This window comes from Camelus dromedarius, chromosome 26 (assembly GCF_036321535.1).
Source record: "Camelus dromedarius isolate mCamDro1 chromosome 26, mCamDro1.pat, whole genome shotgun sequence".
Taxonomy (NCBI): Eukaryota; Metazoa; Chordata; class Mammalia; order Artiodactyla; family Camelidae; genus Camelus; species Camelus dromedarius.
In genome coordinates, this window is record NC_087461.1 from 15,475,203 (window position 1) to 15,497,673 (window position 22,471).

The 22,471-nt window shown below is 44.3% G+C and overlaps 1 protein-coding gene across 3 annotated transcripts in view; it reads left to right on the top strand.

Moving 5' to 3' along the window:
• Positions 1-22,471, top strand: part of RSU1 (Ras suppressor protein 1) — a 159,390-nt gene that overhangs the window by 20,339 nt on the left and 116,580 nt on the right. For all 3 annotated transcript variants that reach the window (XM_010992041.3, XM_010992042.3, XM_031444623.2), the window contains exons 3-4: positions 293-343; positions 18,370-18,490. In XM_010992041.3, coding sequence (XP_010990343.1) covers positions 293-343; positions 18,370-18,490 — 172 coding nt within the window. The remainder of the gene's footprint in view (positions 1-292; positions 344-18,369; positions 18,491-22,471) is intronic.

Consider the following 22,471-nt stretch of genomic DNA (forward strand, 5'->3'; position numbering starts at 1 on the left):
CCCGGCTGGGCCAGCCCATCGGGTTGCCCAGCGTTGCTAACGGGCCCTTGTCAGGTTTGCTCCTGCGACATTAATCCCATTAGCTCTAACTCACTGTGCTAATTGCACTGTTAATTGCGTGACTTTTCTTAATTTGGTTTCACATTTAACAGACAGCCTTCCATGAATTCCCTGCTTCTATTTTTGTGAGCGGTAAGGGTTCAACCTGTGAAAATAATTCAGCACTTGACCTGCAGGCGTGTGGGTGTATTCTGGGTGCATTAACTGACTGTGTTTTTCTTTTCTTTTACAGTCACCCTGTCGCACATCACGCAGCTGGTCCTCAGCCACAACAAGCTGACGAGTGAGTTGATGTCATCCTCTGTTACCCAGTTTCTGACTTTTAGGGAACGTGGTGATACTGCTGATTCTTGTGTTCCTTTAAAGACACTAATGTCAAATGATTATTTGGGCAAACTGAAAATTGATTTGGGCAATGCTGAGGGACCTGAGCGTACGTATGATCTTCCTGAATTTTGTAGTTTGCTCTGTTTTGAGGATTCTTCCTTATCATGTGTGTTAACTGAAGAAAGACAATGACACTGTTTCTCTGCAAATGGTCCCTGTCCGGCATGCTCAATGCAGTGGCCTGAAATGCTGGGTCTTTATTATTTCATGAAAACAAACAAACACTTTCTTATCAAAAAATATTAGAATAAGAATTCTTTGCTTTCATTTATATGTTTTCCTCAAAGGGGAACATTTATTGATCTGCCTTTTTTCCCTGCTTGATGGGGGGAGAAAAGCACGAAGTTGTACAAATTCTATCCATTTGCATCTGCGTCTTTGAAGTTCTTGAATCTGGTTTCCACAGAAAATGGTACTGGGTACTGGTCGTGTTGTGGTGCGGTTAACGCACAGCGGATTTCACACCTCTTTGTAAAGCAAATCTTGTGCGACTGATGTGGGCTATTTCATCCTTAGAGCTGTGGCTTTAAAGATTTTAGTGACAGCGACCCACTCTCCCTTCTCATTTCTGATTGACTGTCCCTCCTTCGTGCTGCCGTATTTCCTGCAGACTTGAATGATTCTCTAATCATGTGGCAAGAACTTGTTAGGGAGCTTCTCCGAGTCCAGTGAAACCGAGCAGGAAGTCACGCTGCGGGATGTGTGTCGCGAATGTACGTATGTGTGTGTGTTATATACGGCTTGAAGCACCGTCACAGAGCTGTTGATACCTGAGAGTTAAGAGTGGCAGTTAAGGCCCCTCATGGGCAGGAGACAGGCAGATTAGTTCATTGTTAGCAAAAAGCACATGTTCGTAAGGCGAAGGCAGAGTGGCACGACTGTTGTTTGGGTACCGGTGGCCCCAGCAGCTGAATGTGACGGTGGCAAGTCACGTGTGATCGCTTTTGTAACAGGTGTTCTGGTGCCACTTTCATTGTTTTTGTAGCACATGGTCCTTTTCTCCACTGAGACCCTAATCCCAGTTCAGAAGGGACTGTGTGGTCCCTAAATTCCCCCAGATTTTGTGAGCAGAAATTCCCGAAGCTCTCTGTCTCTTCGCTCATGAAAATATTTCTTAATTGCCAGGCTTACTACCCCTTTTAGATCTTATGTCATCACTAGAGCGGAAACAGTTTACATTTAAACAAGAAAGCCAAACACATTTTATTCCTATTATATCACTAATTGATCCATTCTTTAAAAAATTATTTCAGATGGTTGTAGTTTATTTCTTTCTAAATGTCCACAAAGAGAGAAAGCTCGGGGATCAGGTCGGTTTCTTTTTCCTGGCATGCAGTGTGAGATTAATTGAGGGGGACGTAAATACAGTGTTAAATTGTGTCTTTTATGAAAGAGGTTAACTGTGAATGGATCCAAACTTTGTATTTCTTTCTCCCCCCCCCCCATTTGAAATACTCTTGACCTAACCCAGGAAGCTCTAATTAATTGTCTTGGCAACTTCTGTTTCATGCCATTGTGAGTAGTGTCAGCGACACCCGATCTGTTCCACTAAGGTCAAATTAGCATCTTTTACTATTTTTCTGGCATTTAAATGAATGCCTTTGCTCTGGTTTTTCCAGTGTTTATAGTAAATATGTCCATGTGATGGAAATATAAATATGCATTACATGAAATTGGGCGAGCCCACCCTACTGTCACTTTTTATTGTAATCAGTGTCTTTCATGTTTCCTGGTTTTTAATGGGGACTGGCTGACAGCACCACATTCAAACCGTTGGGACTCAAAAGATAAACCCCTCAGCGCTGCTTGTATCTCGCAAAAGTGAGTGTTTTTCTCTTCTGGTGCCAATTACACTTGCGTCCTTACAGAATGACTGACCTGGTCCCTCATGCTGGGAACTGATCTGGGGACACCTTTTGGCTCCACACACCTAAGCCTGTGTCTGTGGGGCTGTTGAAACTGTGTGGTTCTGAGTCTGCCTCTTTTTCCTGCTGGTGGTTTTGACATCAGCAGGTCCACTCAACGCAAGACGAGTGAGGTCACGAGGAATGAGAAGGAGGGCTGGTGACCCTTAAATGCCCCAAGATTTTGTGAACAGAAATTCTTGAGGTTTTCGACATGAGAGTTCATGAAGTCTTTCAAAATTGTCATACTACGCGCTGTTAGAGGTTCCTCGTTCTTACAGTGACACGATTTACATTTAGACCTGGGGGACTGGGGCAGTGCTGATGGGTTTGAGTGAAGTCACTGGGGGGTGACTACCTGCAGCAGTTTTCCCAGATGCATGTGCCCGTGATGGAATTAAGGTCAGAGGCAAGTGAATCTTCGCCTTCTGCTTTCTGGCTGTTACTGGCTGTGACTCTCTACGAACCAGAAGGAGGTTCTTTCTGCTCCAGTGGGAATTCTTTCAGAGTCAAGATGAGGTTCTGCCCCTGGAAACACCCTGGTCTCTGCCCAGTGCCTGCAGGCCTGCACACACCTAGCGGGAGACGCTGTTGGCCTGACATCCAGCACCTGCCCTCTGGCCCCACATCCTGCAGCCAAGCCTTCCTCCCCACGTGCCGCTAGAGGGAGACTGATCCGTCCTCTCTCCCCTGATCGCACCTGCCCTCTGCCCCTGCGCCGCCCTGCCTCCCCCTCCCTCCCTTGCAGCGCCCCCGCTGCCCTCTGTCCATCCTCTCTCCGGGCTCCCCTGACCACCCTGGCCAACTGGAAAGCTTCCTTCCCCCCAACTCCCGTTGTTCATGGACTCTTGACCCCAGTGTGGCACTTCCTTGTCCCACCATTGCTTCCTGTTCTTTCTCTCTCCAAATGCATCTTGTGCTGTGCTGAAAGCAGGGACCATTTCTGATTCTTCTTGGATGCCTGTTGCTGAGCGCATAGTGGCTCCCCAGTGATGACTTGTATAAGGCAGGTGTGGTTGATGGAAGGGAGCTGGTAGGTGGCGGACCAGGGCAGGAAACAGCCGGCTGCTGGTGAAGTGCTCAGTGTTGGAACCTGACAGTTTCTTCAGGATGAACCAGCGTGGAGCCTGGAGGAGCTGTGCCCAGTATGGACTTCTGTTTCTTAACTAATGGCGGGCTCACGTCAGATGTGCTGGACCGGGAGCCCTCTAGTGAAGCGTCCCCTTGCGTTCTGGAAGTTGGTGTCCATGGCAGCTTTATTGTTATAGGGGCCCCTTCGTCACTGAGGAGTGACGTGGGGAGATGTGCAGGCAGACCTCGTTGGGCGGTGCCTCGCTTTACTGAATTCGGCAAACACTGCGGGTTTTTAGAAATTGAAGGTCGGTGGCGACCCAGCGTCGAGAGAGTCAGTTGGTGCCGGTTTTTCCCAGCAGCATTTGCTGGCTTCGTGTCTCTGTGTCACATCTTGATTGTAATCGCAAGATTGTAAACCCTCCACCAGCAAAAAGATGACAACTCGTTGACGGCTCAGTTGATAGTATTTTTTTTAGCAATAAAGTACATTTTTTCCTTTTTGTTTATTGAAGTATCCTCAGATTACAGTGTTGTGTCAGTTTCTGGTGTACAGCATAATGTTTCAGTCGTACATGTGCATGCATCTATTCCTTTTCATATTCTTTTTCGTTACAAGTCACTACAAGGTATTGAGTATAGCTCCCTGTGCTGTACAGAAGAGACTTGCTTATCTATTTTATAAATAGCAGTTAGTATCTGCAAATCTTGAACTCCCAATTTATCCCTTCCCGCCCCCTTTCCCCCTGGTAACCATAAGTTTGTTTTCTATGTCATTGAGTCTGTTTCTGTTTTGTAAATAATTTCATTTGTGTCTCTTTTTTTTTGGATTCCACATATGAGTGCTGTCATATGGTGTTTTTCTTTCTCTCTTTCTGGCTTACTTCACTTAGTATGACAATCTCCAGGCACATGTATGTTGCTGTAAATGACATCATTTTATTCTTTTTATGGCCAAGTAGTAGTCCGTTGAATAAATTACTTTTTAATGAAGGTGTGTACATTGTTTTTTAGACATAATGCCTTGCATGCTCGATAGACAACAGTAGAGTGTAAGCATAACTTTTACATGCACCTGGGGGACCAGAGGATCTGGTGACCCACTTCATTGAGATAATCGCTTCATCGTGGTGGTCTGGAAGCAGACGTGTCTCATCTCCAAGGTGTGCCTGCCTGTGCTCCTCAGGGACCCCCAAGGATCCACAGCAGGGAAAGCTGGCATCATGACCAGCTGTGGGGGCTTTCTCCCACCCAGCAGCCCTCGTGGCCTCGGACAAGTTGCCCTTCTCCACGGAGACTGGACAACCTAGATCTCCCGGTTTAGAACCCGTGACTCACTCAGTTTTCTATGTTTCAAGTCCCAAATGATTTACTAAGATTTCCATAGAATTAACTCTAGTATGTCAGTTTCTTGAGGGTAGGAGCCTTGTCACATGCTCACGTGGTACTCACCCCCACCAAAGTGCCAGAAGCACGCTGAGCGTGAGATAGGCCCTCAGTTAATGCCGGTTGATGAGCGGTTGGTAGGTGATGAATTGGGAGGTGTCCCCCCGGTCCGAGATGACAGACTTGAGGGCTTGCCTGCTCTCAGTGTTAACTAAGGAGGGGACTTGGCGCTTATTTCAAAGGTGGTCCTCCTGTGTCTCTGCCCTCCTCCTCCACTGCCTGCCTTTGTGACGACCCTCCCTGGTGAGCCAGTGACAGCTGAGTCTTTTTCAGTCTGCATCTTGTCCGATCCTTGGTTTTTATGGTGTCTGGGAGTACTAGCTTTGTAAATGTTTTTCAACTTGTTTTCAGTCTTTAAGAGGAATTTCTTTCCGAGGCCACCATTTCAGGACTGGTCCACTAGAGGTCACTGTTGAGATATGTATTTTCCCCACCATCGTCTTGTGTGGAAAAGATGACAAACCAAATTTGTGCTGTCAGACGAAATTTTTTTGCAAGCTTTTCGGCTCCGTCCAACAGGGCATGTTGCCACTGTCATTTACATAGTGCAATTTTATCACGATTAAGGAGGTCCTTCAATAAGGAGGTATGTTATTTTTCTGTTTGAAGTACACACTGAGTTTCAGTGTCATTTTTAGTGTGTATTATGGCCACTGTGTCATGTTAGGAACTTTCCTTCCGGTTCCTTTAAATTTGGAGAATTTTATTGCCTTCTATAGTATTTTGTATTGAGTATATGCGAGATTTTTTTTTTCCCTGTGGAAGAAAACTTAAAATATAGATCTATGTAACAAGATTTTAATTCAAAAATAACTATGTAAAGTAAAACTCAGGAAAATGTGCATTTTGTGCGTATTCAGATCGATTCTTGAATGCCATTGGGTGGGGAAGAAGACTGTGCATTCTGAAATGAATTGCATTCTGCATCAATGATAAAACAGTCTCTTGAGCATGAATTTTTTAATGTGATACTTTTCCTAATTTTAAAAATAATTTTATTCTTAAAGCCAAGCCCATGTACAGACATTACCAACACCTCAAATATGATAATAGTGTTTTTCATTTTGCGACCCACGATGTTAGGGATTAAACACTCATCATTTTCTGCAAGAAAGACAAAGGATGTCTTTTTGCTCCGTGCAGATGTTGAGCAGTGAGCTCTGTGTAAACCTTTCATAAGTGTGGGTCTCTGAATGTCACTGTGGAGTTTTATACTTTGAACTTTGAACTGCCATGTAAAACATTTTCTTGAGCTATTAGCAGCCTTGTTGGCCATTTCAAACCTTAACTGTGACCATATCTTGTCATTTAATGTGTTGGAAATGACTAAACAGGCAGAAAACAAGTGTTACGGCAAAACTTGGTTCTTTTCTTTTTTTTTTTCACCAGACTATTTCCTATTAGTTATAACTGATAGATGAATTTGGAATTATAGCAAATAAGAAAATGCTTGCATATTTTCTTGAGTGACTTCAGTAATTTGTTTTTAATGTTTGAAATATGTGGAAGTTAATGTAATGTTTTAAGATTTGCTATAGATGTATTGATTGTTAGGATCTCTACTGTGTCACTAGAAAGGAATTAAGCAGCTTATTTTACATGAAAATACTGCCATCTCGAAATATGCAGATCCAATTATAATGAAGAAAAGCAGTTTTTAAAAAGCATAATTAATGGAAACCCTTTTCTACAGACATAATAGATTGTTGAGATGAATGAGAAAAATGAACTGTCCCAACTTACAAGAATGACCTTCACTAGTCTTTCAACACCTTCCTGTTCCCAAATCTGTTTATTTCCTCTCCCATATATTATTTGTCATGCCTTATGCAAAAGTTCTTGTGCATGGCTTGTATGAAATTAAACTAGGAGGGGGGGATATGCAAAATAAATCGTCTCTGTGTCATGCATTTATCTTATGACAATATCAAAACAACTTACCGTTTGCATTTTAACAGGGTATGAATGTATTTATAATACCGAGGCTTTGATCAATATCTTATTCTTTTAATTAGTGCACATTTATCAGTTTGTTCCTAGGCCATCATTTAGAAGACTGGATTTGAAAGAAATGTATACATGGTATTGAGTCTGATAGCTTTTAATTGAACAGTACCTTTCCCATGGTGCCACTGGTTAGGTACCATTAAAAAATTGCCTGTCATTGGGACTTTGTTATTCTGGGTTTTAGTGAGGAAGCCTACAGGGTCGTAGTCCAGAACCAGCCCAGCCCAAGGCCACTGGGTGAAGGTGGAGAAGGTGGGTCTTGATGCAGTTGTGTCCTCGGCTCAGACTCTTGTCACCCTCTGATCTCTATCGCCCACCAACCCAAAGGTACCTGCTCTAGAATACCTTTTCTTGGAGTCCTTTGCTAAGAGGGAGCTAGCTCAAAGGGCGGTATGTTAATTCTTCCACAGTATATTTTTCAACAGAACGACTTCAGTTACAGGAGTTTCAGAGAGGTGGTTGGCTGTGGTGACCGTAATGTGTGGGCAGGTTGGACCTGTCATTTTCCAAACCATAGCTCGTGTGCTGCGGGGAGCTGATCTCGGAAAGGGCTTCTTTTACTATTTACAATAGAACCCTCAAAGGGAATTGACTTACTAGCAAAAATTTCTCTATAAATCACCTGTTGACTGTCTACTAGGTAAAGTGTTTCTACATGTGTGTCGTGCAGGAGGGCGGGAGAAGATCTTCTAGAAGGTGCAATACTTGCGTATATACGTTCTTGTAGAACAATTCTTAGCATTTCATAACTGACTGACCTTTTTTTAAGAATAGAGTGAAGGCTGTGTCCACGATTCCTAAAAAATGCACATAATCCTGATAATTTCAACTGGTTTGTGAATCCTGTTAAAATCACGCATGAGTGTTTTCGGGGTGCGTGAAGCTCAGATTTAGAAACCGTGGAGTTGGGGAAAGATAACATTAGTGTTTTTACAATGTAGATGCATTCATGCTATATCTTAAAGGAGATATTTCCTGGAAATTTGTACAAAACTTTCAGAAGGTGATTTTTAATGTGCTGCGAAACTCATTCTTGATAACTTTTTAAAAATGCTCACAAGCTCCAGCTAACTTATCTGCTTAAATTTAAATTTTGTTAAGTAAGAGTTGGTACTCTTGAACAGAATGTGGATACAGGCAGACCTTGTTTTATTGTGCTTGGCTTTATTGCGTTTCACCGATGCTGTGTGTTCTTTACAAATTGGAGGTTTGTGGCAACCTGGCGTCGAGCAAGTCTGTTGGTGCCATTTTCCCAACAGCATTGGCTCACTTCATATCTCTGTGTCACATGCTGGCAATTCTCAAAAGACTTCATACCTTTCACTGTTATTACATCTGTTATGGTGGTCTGTGATCAGCGATCTTCAGTGTGACTACTGTGACTTCCTGAAGGCTCAGATGATGGTTAGCTTTTTTTTTTCTTAATGATAAAGTGCTTTTGACTTAAGGTAAGTACATAATTTTTTTAGACGTAGTGCTGTTGCACACTTAGTAGACTACGTAACTTTTACATGCACCGGGAAACTCGCTTTACCGTGGTGGTTTGGAACGGAACCCGCAGTATCTCCGAGGTCTGCCTATAGTGTATACGTTTTTTTCAACTCCAGTAAAACCTTGGGAATGCCTTTCTCCTGTCAGTTTTTCTTTCTCTTTGTGAATCAGCTTAACAGACAAAACACCACTCTGATACGATTGACCACTAGTTAACAAACTCGTCGACATGTTCACCTATTTTCGATCTGAACTTTCTTGTCTAACGTTTTGCTGTTCTTTCAGCCTTTTTCTTTCCCTGCCTAGTCTCTGGCCAATCCCCTGATTCTTAGCGGAAGCGTCTGCCCCTCTCTCCTCGTCTCGCTCCTCTTTCCCAAAGTTGAGATGAATTCTAACCTTCTCCACAGAGCCCTCCCTTCCAGCCAACTGAACCAGCCCTTGGTGAAAATAAAGCATGGGTTACCCACAGCTTACGAGCCTCTGGGGACCACACCCCCAGCGACCATGACTTAAGTGTGAAAGGAAGGCGTGAAAAGAGCTAGCGGTTTGGAACACCCTGCTCTGTATCCAGGGGAAGCCACAGGCTTAACGTGGTTGAGGGACCAGAGCTGAAGGCTGGGGACTTTCTTACAGCTTCAAGCCTCCGGGCTCACCATCCCGCTGCTGCCTATGCTGGTGATGGATGTGTGCAGGTTAGACATCCCGCTCCGGGACACTCGAAGCTCTGTGGACCACACCACATATCGACCCTGGAGCTTCACTTGTTCAAGTAGAAAAGCAGGGAGAATTCCTAAGGTTAAAGGCAGAGTTGTGAACAGTTAGGAGGGGAGTTAACAAAGGGACAGTGTGGGATTTTTTCCAGCACTGGGCATCTTCCTCCACCCGCTTCATCAGCACCGAAACAGAAGGCAAGGAAGGAAGAGAAGCAACCCCGCAGGACCTCTTGTGGAACTAATTCTTACTGTAAAAGACACGAACTGTTGGCAGAGCATGTTGTATGAATGTGTGTGTGCGTGTGTGTGAACTGGACCCATCCCTCATCTCTCTTGTAACAATCGAAGATGGGAGAGAGTGTGTATAATATCTCATTATAATGATGCTTTAAGAGCCTAGATAGCTCTGACATTGAGCTTGCTTTCTGCATTGATTGATTGACATTTATTGTGTGTTCTCTTCTTTCTCACTGTGTTTCCAGACTCCTTAGGAACCTTCCCTAGAGAAAGGAATCTCTATCCCTTTTTCTTGCCTTTCCGCGATGGCACTTCCTGCCAGGCCATGGAAAGCCATGGCCTTTCCTCTTAGAGCTGCTTCTCCCACTCAGCTCCCAGATGAAAGCCATTTATTGACTTCCAGCCTGGCGGGTGCTCCAGCCCCTCAGCCCCAGAGTGTGATCTCCCAGGTGTGTTCCTAGAAGAATTCAGGGTTTGGAAGGACTCCTGAAGGATGCCTGGACCATACCTTGTTTTTTTCTGGAAAGTTAATACAAGAACCACATGTCAACTAAATTTTGCATCCGCAGAGCAGAAATTCATGCTTGTCAATTTCTTAGGAGATTTGTTTGGCTGTGCGTACACACTTTTTATAGCCCAGGGACATAGATTTTTGTGTATTTGACTTTATACTGTAAAATCTGCCTTACTGCTTGCTTGTAACTTTTTTCCCCTAATTTTTGTTTAATTGATTATTTGAATTGTTGCTGAAGAGTGAGACCTTTTTTTTTCTTTTTCTTTTCTTTTTTTTCCTGCAGTGATTTAAGTCAGGGATATTTTTGGTTAGTAAAAGTTCTTAAGTTGCAGAATCTTCAAGAGGCCCATGATAGGATACGCTAAGTATGTCCTGGGTGTGGGGGCTCAGTTTATACCCCTGATTAACTGAAAGAAGTATTACTATTGTCACTTACAGCGCTAATAATATTTGGGGGATGTTGGCCTTTGTTGAGTGGCTGCTTAGCTCTTTTTTCTATTTCATTTTTACCTTGAGAACATGTAGTTCCTGTTAAATGCGAATTTGCTTTGCTGTTCTGTAAACTTTATGTTTTTAAATAACCTGTAACTCCTGTAATTCACTGTTTTAATAACTGCTCTGGGGTGGAAATCCCATAAAATCTGGGAAGCTGGTTATCATCAATATACTTTTGAACTTCAAATTCTTGTGCTAAAATATAATTAGTTCATTATCCACCTCATGTTTTTGGCCAGAAAACGAAAGTCACTAATCACTGTAGGTACAAATGACCTTTTTGTTTTTTTGCGTGCGAGCGTCTGAAGAGCATGATTACTTGTACGCGAGAGTGAGGGGAGTCGTCTTTACGTGTAATCATTAAAGTGGCATTAGAGGCGGCGATTCCTAACTGGCTGAGGGAATTGGCATCTGTGTAATTATTTTAGACATCACCTCTGTGGTGTGTCTGGACCAAAGCCTTCCAGCGATTGTAGCCGAGGATTAAAAGGGCTGTCCTTTCACTTTGACCAAGAATGCCCCAAGTCATAGTCCGTGTAGTGTGTGTGTGTGTGTGTGTGTGTGTGTGTAACGGAGGTATCGGGGACTGAACCTCGGACCGCATGCGTGCTAAGCATACACTCTACCACTGAGCTGTACCCTCCCCCTCCATGTGGTTTCATATTTCACAGAGTTCCTTCTAATCTGGCTTCTCCCCAAGGTGAAGGGGGGTGGTTGTTACCCAGTGTCACCATCATCACATGTGGGGGTAGAGCTGTGTTCGCTTTCACCATTTCCTCTCAAATGGTCCTTCTCCCCCCTCCATGTAATGAATAATCTCACTCATTTTTATGCAATTTCATGCTTTTTTTGGGCCATCTTTCTAGTACCTTTGTTGCAGCAATGTGACTTAGGAATCTAGGTGAATGGCTGCATTTGAATGTCCTCTACCATCCCCTGTCCTTCTCTGTTAAAGAAATTGTATGTAGCAGCAGAAGCATGGAACGGTCCGACTGGGCATTGTTATTTGCTAGGGCAACAGAGGCTTCTCTCCTATTTTTAGTATAAATATGTCAAGTTTGGGGAAGCAGTGCTATCCATTGACTTTGTTTTACCTTATCCGTATGGGATCTTTGGGCGGGGTTTGGTCCGTGGGTCAGGGTCACTTTGGTGTCCCTGGAAGTGGGCATGAGACAGTAGGGTTTCACCCCTCACAGCGCAGGGCGTGTGCCTACCCCTGGGTGGCATCTGAGTCTCAGCCTGGCCATGAGCAGGTGGTTCCATGAAGTCCTTGCTCTGAGGCTTCCTCTCCCTGCACTTGGGATGACCGGCAGCCCGTCAGTGGTTTCCCGTAAAGGAGGCAGCGGCTGAGCCACTAATTTGGGGTTTCAGAGAGGTGAACGGGCAGGGTCCCCGGTTTTCACGCCCTTGCTAGTGCTTCTCCTTCGCAGGAATCAGCAGAGCGGAAACCAGCCCTGCGGGAAGAGGGCTAGTGGATGCTGCGGGAAGAGCTGGGCAGAGAAGTTGGGTGGCGATGGTGGGTAGACTTCCCTTCCAGATTTCACATCTGTGCTCATGATGACAGCCTCCATGTGCTCCCAGCAGCTTCTGGCTTCCCAGCCACCAGTGCCGGGTCTGTTCCCTCCTGTAGCCAAAGGGGCTCCGGCTGTCGGCGCTGTCCATATGGTTCTAAAGACCAGTGCTTGACTCACCGGCCTATCCGTGTGGGCTGCGTGCAGGCGAACTCACGTCCTTCTGTTGGCGTGGTGCCTGCTGCTCCCAGAGCCCATCACCTTAAGCAGTTTGGGTTCTTTGCCTCCGGGGCTGAAGGATGCTTTTGCTCAGAAATACCCCGGATCGGCTGCACCCCAGCTGGTCTGCCTGTGCTGCCGTGGTTGCCAGCATCCTGCAGGGATGCCTGCGTTTCAAAGGCCAGAAGTACAGCAAGTGGCATCTCGTCACGTGACCACACTCGGGCATGAGGAAGTTGTTGCTGAGTGACTTGGTGGACCAGGGAATCCGATGCTTTTTCCCCCTTGAATGTCATTCATGCTACTCTGGGCAGTTGTCACCATAACCATCTGTGTGGGGAAGCAGAAACTGGCTGGATGTGTTTTTTTCTTTTTTTTTTTTAATTTTATTTATTTATTTTCTTGAAGTATAGTCAATTTGTAATGTGTCAGTTTCTGGTGTACAGCATAACATTTCAGTCATACATATACATCCATCTATTCCTTTTCATATTCTTTTTCATTATAGGTTACTACAAGATACTGATACAGTTTCCTGTGCTCTACAGAAAAGACATGTTTATCTATTTTCTATATAGTAGTTAGTATCTGCAAATCTCGAACTCCCAGCTTATCCCTTCCCGCCCCCTTTCCCCGCTGGTAACCATAAGTTTGTTTCCTATGTCATTGAGTCTGTTTCTGTTTTGTAAATAAGTTTGTTTGTGTCTTTTCTTTTTTTTTTTAGATTCCACATATGAGTGCTATCATATGGTGTTTTTCTTTCTCTTTCTGGCTTACTTCCCTTAGAATGACGATCTCTGGGTGGCTGGACATGGTTTGATCACAGCCCCCACTTGGGTGCTTTAAGCCCCTGAAAATGTCTTTTGTCCTTATTTTTTTCCACATTTCATGAGCCCCCAATCTTAGCAGCTCACTGAGGTGGCAGAGGAGTCCTGACTTGGGTAAGAGTATTCTAATCTGACTCAGCATTATTGTACGCGGTAAGGGACATTAAGTATTGGATGAATGGTTTTCATGTCACCACTGAATTAAATGTTTTCTGAACCAAAATAGGGTCCCCAGATTGGCAGCACCACCATCCCCTGGAAACTTGTTGGAAATGCAGATTCTGGGGCCCTGTCCCAAACTACTGAATCAGAAACTCTGGAGTACATCCCCCTCCCCCCAATCTGTGTTTTAACAAGCCCTCTGGTAATTCTGATGCACTTGAAGGTTTGAGCGCACTGCGTTAGAGCAGTGCTATCTGGTGGAGCTTTGTTCGGTGATTGGAATGTTCTGGTATTCGTGCTGTCCAGTGGGGTAGCCATTAGCCCCCTGTGGCTGTCAAAGTCTTGAAATGTGGCTGGTCTGACCAGGCAACTGAATTATTAGTTTAATTTCAACTAATCTACATTTAAATTTTTTGTAATTTTTCTTTTTCTTTTCTTTTCTTTTTTTTTTTTTTTTTGATACCTTCATCCAATTTCCTCGTCCCCTACTCCACCACCTCTGGACCACTGGTGACCACAAATCTGATCTCTTTTCTTCTTTGAGTTTTTTTTGTATGTTGTTTTTGTTTGTTTTCTTTTTTTAAAACAGATTCCACATATAAGTGAGATCATATAGTTTATGTCTCTCCCTGTGTGACTTTTTCCACTTAGCATAATGCCCTCAGCGTCCATCCATGTTGTTGTAAAAGGCAGGGTTTCCTTCTTTTTTATGGCTAAAGAGTGTTCTATTGTGTGTGTGTGTGTGTGTGTGTGTGTACATGTGTGTGTTGTGTGTATGTGTGTGTGGGTCACATTTTCCTTATTCATCTGTCAACAGATACCTAATTGTTTCCATGGCTGGGGTACTGTGAATAATGCTGTGGTGAACATGGGGGTGCAGATTTCTCTTTGACATTGATTTTGTTCCCTTCCATTAAATACCCAGAAGTGAACTTGCTGGATTGTATGATAATTCTATTTTTAATTTTTTGAGGCATCTCCATAATCTTTCCATAGGGGCTGTACCAACTTACATTCCCAGTCTAGATTTACATTTAAGTAGCCATGTATAGTGAGAGGATTGGACAGCCCAGCCCCAGAGCGTCTCCGGCTATTTATAGTGTGCGGATAACCTCCTAAAAGCCTTTAAAAAATAAGTTATTCATTGTGCAATTATTAATTTTCTACCCTAGAATGAAACACTCTTAGAACAATGCTCCAGTTACTACAGTGATAGTTGTTTTTGGTTCTTCTGTTGGGGAAACGGTGTTAGCTGTTGTTAGCTAGCGGGGGAAGCATGTTCTTAAGCGTAACATTGGTTTTATGAGTGCACTTCATCTGTGCGGCGCCTGGTGGCTATGCCTGATGTGAATGTAACTGAGGAAGATACATGCACGTCCTTTTAGGAGGATCCAAGCTGTTGTTCGGGAGCAAAGCTGGATCAGTGGGTTCTTACAGTTGGAGCTCTGGTCTGTCCAGTGTGTCTGTCCGGTGCTGTCTGGGGCTTCTTGCCCCAGGGAGCTTTGTAAAGAGATGTTCAGGTTAGCTGAGTGCCTTTTTGGCCCCCACTCCTCAGCCCCCCAGGCACTTTGGGTTTCTTGTCCTGCAGCCATGCAGAAACCCTGCAGGGGCTGATGGCTGAGTCTGGGTTGGTACCCTGTTCCTGGAGAGAAGGAACTCCAGAGTGACTTTCAGGTTCCTAGACTGAGGAGGACGTGAAGGAAAAGAGGGTCTTCCTGGACTTGTTGGTCTGAGTAGTTACAAATACGGAATGTACTCAGAGACAAGTCTCTGGGCTGAGTTCCTGGGCTGACATGACCCCGTCTTTGTCACTTTTTCCAAAACTCAGCAGAAGCTCTGGCTGAGAGCATCCCCAGTGGTCACCCGATCATGTGACCAGACCAGAAAGTGGCATTTAGGAGCCGGGGAATACCTGAGAGTCCTTAGGGACCTTTCTGCAACTTTCTTTTAGCAACTAAAGCCTCAAAAGTTGACGCAGCCATCTTTGGTTAGACAGAAAATGATACTGAATTCTCTGCCATCAGCAAAGTTCTACATGACTGAGCTTCCTAGTTGAGGCCCCCTCTCTTGCATTATTTAAATCCATATCATTGATTTTTTTGTAACCCAACTCTTATGAGAGTCAGAGAATGTTAAAGCCAGGTGGGAGGGCAATGTAGAAATGGTCATAATCCAACCTTCTCACTTCGAAATGGAGGAAATGGAGACCCAGAGAGGTTGTGAGTTGAGAAAGGATGCACAGCGAGTTCAGGGCTGATCAGGGGAGCACAGAGCAAGCCCAAGATGACCAGACCAGGCCCCCTGCATTCTTGCATTGCAGGGCCTCTCCTTCTTTTGTGTACTCAGCTCCTGGTTGCCTGTGGACTGCTGGGGGCTCACGGTCAGAAGTTGGACAGATTGACAACAAAGGAACATTTCAGATGCATAGTAAGAAATAGATTGATGCTCACTGTTTAGGTAGATTTTAAAATGCTGCTGCTTGCTAGTGTGTCACATAGCTGTCTTGAAAAATTCCACCAGAATATTCTGACCAGTGATACATTGCCACTCTTCATGGTAGCTTTCCGTAGACTGTTCATGTGATATATTATGTATAAGATTTCATTATTGCACAACTCATATTGTTGTGCAGTAAAAAAGTAATTGGTTATTTTTTTATGGATGGTTTTGTTGGGATTAGTGTGCTTTCCAAGCACTAGACCTGTCTCCATTTGTTGATTCTGATACCCCTTTTCTTGTGACTTACTTTCTTTACATAGCGTGCCTCTCTTACCTTATCCCAAAAGTACTGAGATGCTGGCTGCTAAAAGTGTATGTTTCTGTGCACATAATAAACATTTCTCTAAACATTGGTTGGAAGAGTCAGTGTTATCCCGTCCAGATAGGTCTGGAGGTTCATTTCTTTTGCTTTTAACTATGGCCAGGGCAGGTCGGGGGGTAGGGGTGGAAATTCTATAGTTTAGGGAGAATATTAGCTGTAATTTTTTGCCCCATCTCGTTTGAATGGAGTCTTAAAAAAATTCGCACGTGCACTGGAAATCTGGGAGACGTTGAGTAAATTGAATGTGGGGTTATTGTTTGTGTCCACACAACCAAGCCCTAAATCACATTTAGCATAATTGGTGGTTTTAAATTGGACTGATTTAGCAAGGAGAGTGAAATAATCTCTCATCCTGTCAAAAAAGGCGATACCTTCGGACCAGCATTTAATTGCATTGGCAGAGTAACTTTGGGAAGGCAGCAGTAATTCTGGCTGCGTTATTCTTGGTTTGTGGTGGAACTGAGATCATCACTTTCTCCTGGTTGCACTAACTTTCTTTAGTACTCTTCAGACTAATCAGATGAATGCAGTGAGAGCAGCTTTGTGGTAGCCGGAAGGTGAATGGGGGAGAGGGCGAGGTCTCTGAGCAGGGCTGTAATCACCTGTAGACCTGCACTTTGCTCACTTCAGGATCCAGGCAGAGAGAGCAGGTAAACGGACCCCTAGAAAGCCATCAGGTGCAGGCCGGTGAATTTCTTTGCAGTCATTTGCACAATGTGAATACCATTCATTCCCCCCAGAAGTGTGTGACTGAGGGCACACCTAAGGATGTGCTGTTGCGGCCAAATCGTACAGGTAGGGCTCACCTGCATTCAGGCTGGCAGCCAAGAGTGTGGGTGCTGGAGGGAATTCCCAGGTGCCTCAGTTTTTCCCATTAAAATCCCCCCTTTTGTCTCCATCACACAACCAGCCTCTTAAGGAGCGAATCCACGCCTTGCTCATCTTCCATCTGGGCCACTGCCTCTTCCCGAGTGTCTTAGTTCAGACTGATTCCTACTTGTCACAGTCCCTTCCTCCAGTGAAAGCATTTCTCTTAATTTTTACCAAGCCTGCTTCCCTCTAAAAGAAATCAGGTCATTGATGCCTTAGACATTTTATCAAGCTGAAAAATGATGACTCAAAACTGTAATGACAGCTCGCCTGCCTTCTCGACTTCCGTTCCCGTGGGAGTTATCCACTGGACTTCTTGGAATGGCTATCTCCTTAAATACTTCAGGTATCTCTTTGGAATGTGACACACAGCTTGGTTGTGGTTCTAAGCACAGGTGCTCCCAGGTGTCTGCAGCCTTCTGGGGACACCCCTGGAGGGAGGTGCTGGGACGGGAAGTAAGTGTCCTGACATGAGACATTGTACTTCCTTGTACTGAACCCAAGCCCCTTGTCCGTGGCTTCAGTTACCCGAATAGTCTTGATCTTAAGAGTTTACACAAACTGTGGACGAGTTCGTGGCCAGTAACTAATGTCTGTGGAAAGAATGAATCAGAGAATGGGGTAGAAGAAGTATAATCTCTTGAAATCTTTCTGCTGCCAATTGAGAGTTGGTGCTTTGGAGGAAAAGATGCCTTTGGCTTTTAACTTTGTATTGGCAAACTTACACTCTGGGAAAGGAGGAGCCTTCCAGCTTCCAGTGGTAACCTTTGATCTGCGTACTCCTCTGTTTATATCGTGTCACCAAGGTGGCCTTTCATTCTGCTGTGTAATAACACTGCAGTGATCTATTGCTCATCTGATGTTAGAGGGGTTGTGTGTACGTTGATCAGGATACGCAAAGGCCAGAAGCCAAAATCAGAAACTAGGTAGGTTGACTGTTTCATCATTTAAGGTTGAGTTCGAAAATTGTGATTTCGTCCAGTGTTAAGAGAACGGCTCTGCAAATAACGGATTATTGAAACAGCTTGGTGAATGTATCATTACTCAGGAAGGGATCTGGAGTTGGCTGACTTCCTTTCGGTGGAGATGTGGGGAAACCAAAAGGAAGAAAACAATTGCACTTATTAGACATCACATGACAATCAGAAAAGTATCATTTTATATGTAAGTGAGTAAATCCTAAGAGTCCTCATCGCAAGTCTTTGTTCTTTTTATTTAGTATCTATATGAGAAGATGGGTTTAACTAACCTTACTGAAGTCATCATTCCATGATATGTAAGTCAGATCATTATGTTGTGCACCTTAAACTTACACGGTGCTGTGTGTCAATATCTCAAAACTGGAAGGAAAAAAATAAAAATTAAAAATAGAAATAGATATGCTCTGTAATAGTCACTTACAGGCTGCTCATGGTACTGAAATTTTCTCCTGCCATTCGAAGAAACATTTCCATTTCTACCCGGTGTTTCTACAAAACACCTGCAGAAATTAAATTCGATATATACAGGTGAGCAAGACGGTCATGCTGGAGTTGCACCTTCCTTTCACTTGAGAGGAAAACAAACTGTGTGGCTGGCTTTCCTGGCGGGGAGTGAGGGGCCTGCGTTCACTCTTAGCATTTCTGTTTCCATAGCTGTGCCACCGAACATAGCAGAACTGAAGAATTTGGAAGTGCTGAACTTCTTTAATAACCAGATTGAGGAGCTGCCCACACAGATCAGCAGCCTTCAGAAGCTCAAACACTTGAACGTCAGGTGAGTCTCATGGAGGAGAGAGGATTCTGAGCAGAGGAAGCGCTGGAGGGGGCGGGGTGGGGGCGGGGCTTGTCATTGCTATTATTGGATAGGAGAAGCCGAGTTCTAGTTTCTATCTCTGTTTTAGGTTTTAAAAAAGTTTTGTTGTTTTAATGCATCCTTTCTATGGTCTCCATTAGTGCATGTCTGTTTGCGTGCTAATTAAGAAGCTAATTGTTGGTGCAATAAGGAAGTCTTTTTTTTTTTTTTAACTGCATTTTGTTTCCAGTAAAATTTTGTTTCCGTTACGTTGACCGAGAAGGGACCTATTTGCATAGCATTAACTGTGCAGACCAGTTGCAATGTGTTGATTCTTTTTTCTGTTTTGAGTCAAAGTAGTGTGCAAAGCAGCTTCCTTCCACTGAGGGGAGGATGCATTTCCTAACACCGCTCCATTGACTCTTACAATTCTTGTTTGTGGTCAAGAGATTATAGTCCCAAGTCTCTCTTCACACAGAGGTGAAGAGGGGAGTTTTGATTCAGCTGCTGAGGTTGTGGAATCAGGTTGCAGTGAATAATAATAATAATAATATCTTGTATTCTTACATTGCTTCACAGTTTTCAAAGTCCTCACACTGGTATTTGACCCCCTCAACTATTGGGTAGGAGGGAGGGCAGGCATTACTGCCATCATCTCGTGGAATGGAAGCCAAGCCCTTTCCAAGGGGCCAAGTGACTTGCCCTGATTGCTCCTGAGGTTAGTGGCTGAGCTCAGCAGAGAACCCCAGTGTGTGGGGGGGTCTGTGCCCTGCCCAGCACACACCGTGGATGCCACCCAGAACTTGGACTTCTGCACTCCAGCTTCACTGTTGGAGCTGTTGAATGCAGCTGCCCACTCATGCCTCATCCTCTCCGTGAAGTCATGTATTCGTTAAATTATAGCCATTAAGTGCTGTGATTCAGTCGGTGATTTGCATGGAGTGGCTGTAGAAGCCGGCCAGTTATTTATCAATTTACTGGGAAGCAATCATGAAAAAAATCTTACGCACGGACTGATGTTTAATTGAGTTTTTCCCCACCAGGCATCTGGTCAGATGCTCTTAATTTGGTGTGCACCCTGGTTGAGAGACAGTCTTTGTAAGACGCATGAGGACTCTTTCTCCTAACATCTGGGGGGGAGTGGAGTTTGAGGGAGAGGGAAAGTCACTGTATGTGGTGGCTTTTTCCTCCTACAAATGGGGAGACTGTATACTTGTCGGGCAAAGTGGGAAAGAAAGGATCCTCCATTTACGTCTTTGTTTTGAACATTATTAAGTCCTAATACTTTATTTGCATATAAGAAAGAAGCTAAAACAAGATCTAGATCCAAGAACTACAAAACTAGGTGCTTTGTTGCCTAATGTCTGCATCATTCACGAAGCGAGTTAATAGTTACATCTGAGGGGCTAGGAGTAGTGCCTGGCACATGGTAGCAGTCCATAGGGTTAGCTTTTATTATCATCATCGTTGTTTTACTTATGAATTCATTTATTTCATGACTGTGTGCCTTTTCTGCACCAGGAGCCTTGCTAGCATGGGGATCAGCAGTGAAGGTCACAGCCCCCGGCGTTAAGGATGGGGGCAGAGCAGTTGTCAGTGACAGTGTCCAGCGGGGTCACAGATGGGTTGGAGGCTGTCAGTTGGCAGTGGGAGAGAGGGACAGGGAGCAGGTGAGATCCTCGGAAGGAAGGGTTCCTCTCCTGGGTGGTATGAGAGCTGAGACCTGATGCTGAGAAGGAATTGGTCAGACTCACAAGTAGAGGGAAGACGTCTCCGATGGTGAGAATGACAGATGTGAAAGCTCAGAGCTCTGCCTGTTCCAGAGGTTGCAGGTTGTTTGGTGTCACCAAGACTAAGATGTGAGGCCGGGAGGGGAGAGACAGGTGGTGAGGCCAGGCAGAGCAGCCTGAAAGTCTGCTCTTACATTGGATGAGCCTTTCCTGGGCTCTCAACTCTGTGCCAAGCACTGCTGTGGTCCTGCCCATCCACCCTGGGGAGCATACATCACAGGTGGGGAAACAGCCTAAAGATACATAGATGTCTGTCGGCAGGAGTCAAGAGCTAATGAAGGGCGTGTGTGTCAGAGAAAGGAGCTGTGGTCTCATCCTGCCGCCCACTGGGGAGTTGGCACAGTGACGTGGCGGGTGTGCAGTGAGGTGGGAGGATTTCCCATAGGAAAGATCATGGTGGGGAGAGGTCAGAGGGGGTGTGACCTCAGGTCAGGAGACACATAAGTTCTCTAGATGAGCGTTCCTGGTGAACTAGGGCAGGAACAGTGACGGCGGGGAGGGATTGCAGATGAAAAATACGCGGGAGGTAAAACTGACAAGACAGTACAGAGGGGAGGGGAGGGGAGGGGAGGCCTGAAATAGAGGTGCAGGTAGGGACAGTTTTGTTTTACAGGTTTTGTTTGGCTTTGTTTTGTTCAAGGAGCCTTAGGACAGACTTGGAAACTTTCCTTTATTACCCAGTGCATCTGAGTTGCCTCTTTGTCGACTTTGGAGCTGTTTGGCCCTCGGTGACTTATTGACTGTGTAAAGCTTTCTGTATTTAATTACATAGCTGCACGGACGGGGTTGTCAGAGTCTGAATAAAATTCTTAGTTCTCTGGGAGAGGAATTAGGCTCGGTTTCCATAAATGATATTACTGATGTCAAATGGCATAAAGAATTATACCTGCACAGCCCTGGTTAGGGCAAAGGCATCAAGAACCCCTTAGAATGAACAGCTAGAATTTTAAAAAAATATATGCACAGGAGACCCTCCTACAGCAGAGCAATTAGGCCACACGTATGCATGATCCAAACAGCACGTTCAACCACAAGTTGCTTTTATTTTGTTTTTATTGTGATCATTGAAAAACCGGCAAGAATTTTTGGACCATCTGAATAGATAGAGGAAAGTTGAATCATGCTTTTCATTTTTTTTGAATGTCATTCATTGTCCAGAGTTGTTTTTTTGTTTCTTTGTTTGTTTTTAACAAAAAATGTAAAGCCAACGTAGGTTACAAGTTGGTAATTATTTCAAGGAGAACCTCATGGAAAGAGCATCATACCAGCTATTCCCAGAGTAACTTTCCACCTAGTGAGATGGGGAAGCTTGTCTTGGGAAGAATTCACAGTTTTCACTAAAGCCGAGTGTTGAGTGTTCATGGATTTGGACTTAGTTTTTCCCCTAAATGTGTGAGTGGGTCACTGTGCAGGTGAGAGAAATACTTGCCTTTTAGGCAGAAAGGCTTTATTGAATCAGGAGGAGCCTCTGAGGACCCCTGGAGTTCAGTGTTCCTAAAAGGAAGGGTCTGTGGGGGCCTTCCTGTAGCTTTTGGAGAAGACAAAGAGCAAAGACGCCCAGCAGCCATTGCTCTGGCTTTATGAAGTTCTCCATCATAGGCGGGCGTATTCTCATTTCCATATGCTTTGGAAAAATTGTCCTGGAGGCTATTTTGCAAGGTGTAAAGTTAACCTGGGACTTGATACCCATCAAGAGGTGGAAATCACTCTTTTCTGGATTCCTCTTTCTGCTGTCAGCTGTTTCTTAGGCGGCCTGGTTGATGGATGTGAGTAGGATTGTATCTAAACTGAGAAGGATCGGCGTCTAAAGTTATTAGTATTATTGTGTGTGTGGTGAAGGATAAAATTATTTTTAGTGTCACAGTTCCTCCCAAGTTTTAAATATTTGTCATCCTATATTAGATTAAAAAAAATTTAATCGGGTCTTTAAGTGTGTTCAGAGAGAGCCACGTTAAGGGAAATAAGAGTCTTGAAGGAAAAAAAGATAATAGAAAAAAATTTTTTCTTAGCTTTCATTGGAGAGGTGTGTATATTTAAAATCTTTCAGTTATGATAAAATATGCATAACGTAAATTTACCATTTTAACCATTTTGAGTTTATGATTCAGAAGCATGAAGTACATTCACATTGTTGTGCAGCCAATCTCTGCAAGTTTCTCATCTTGCAAAACTG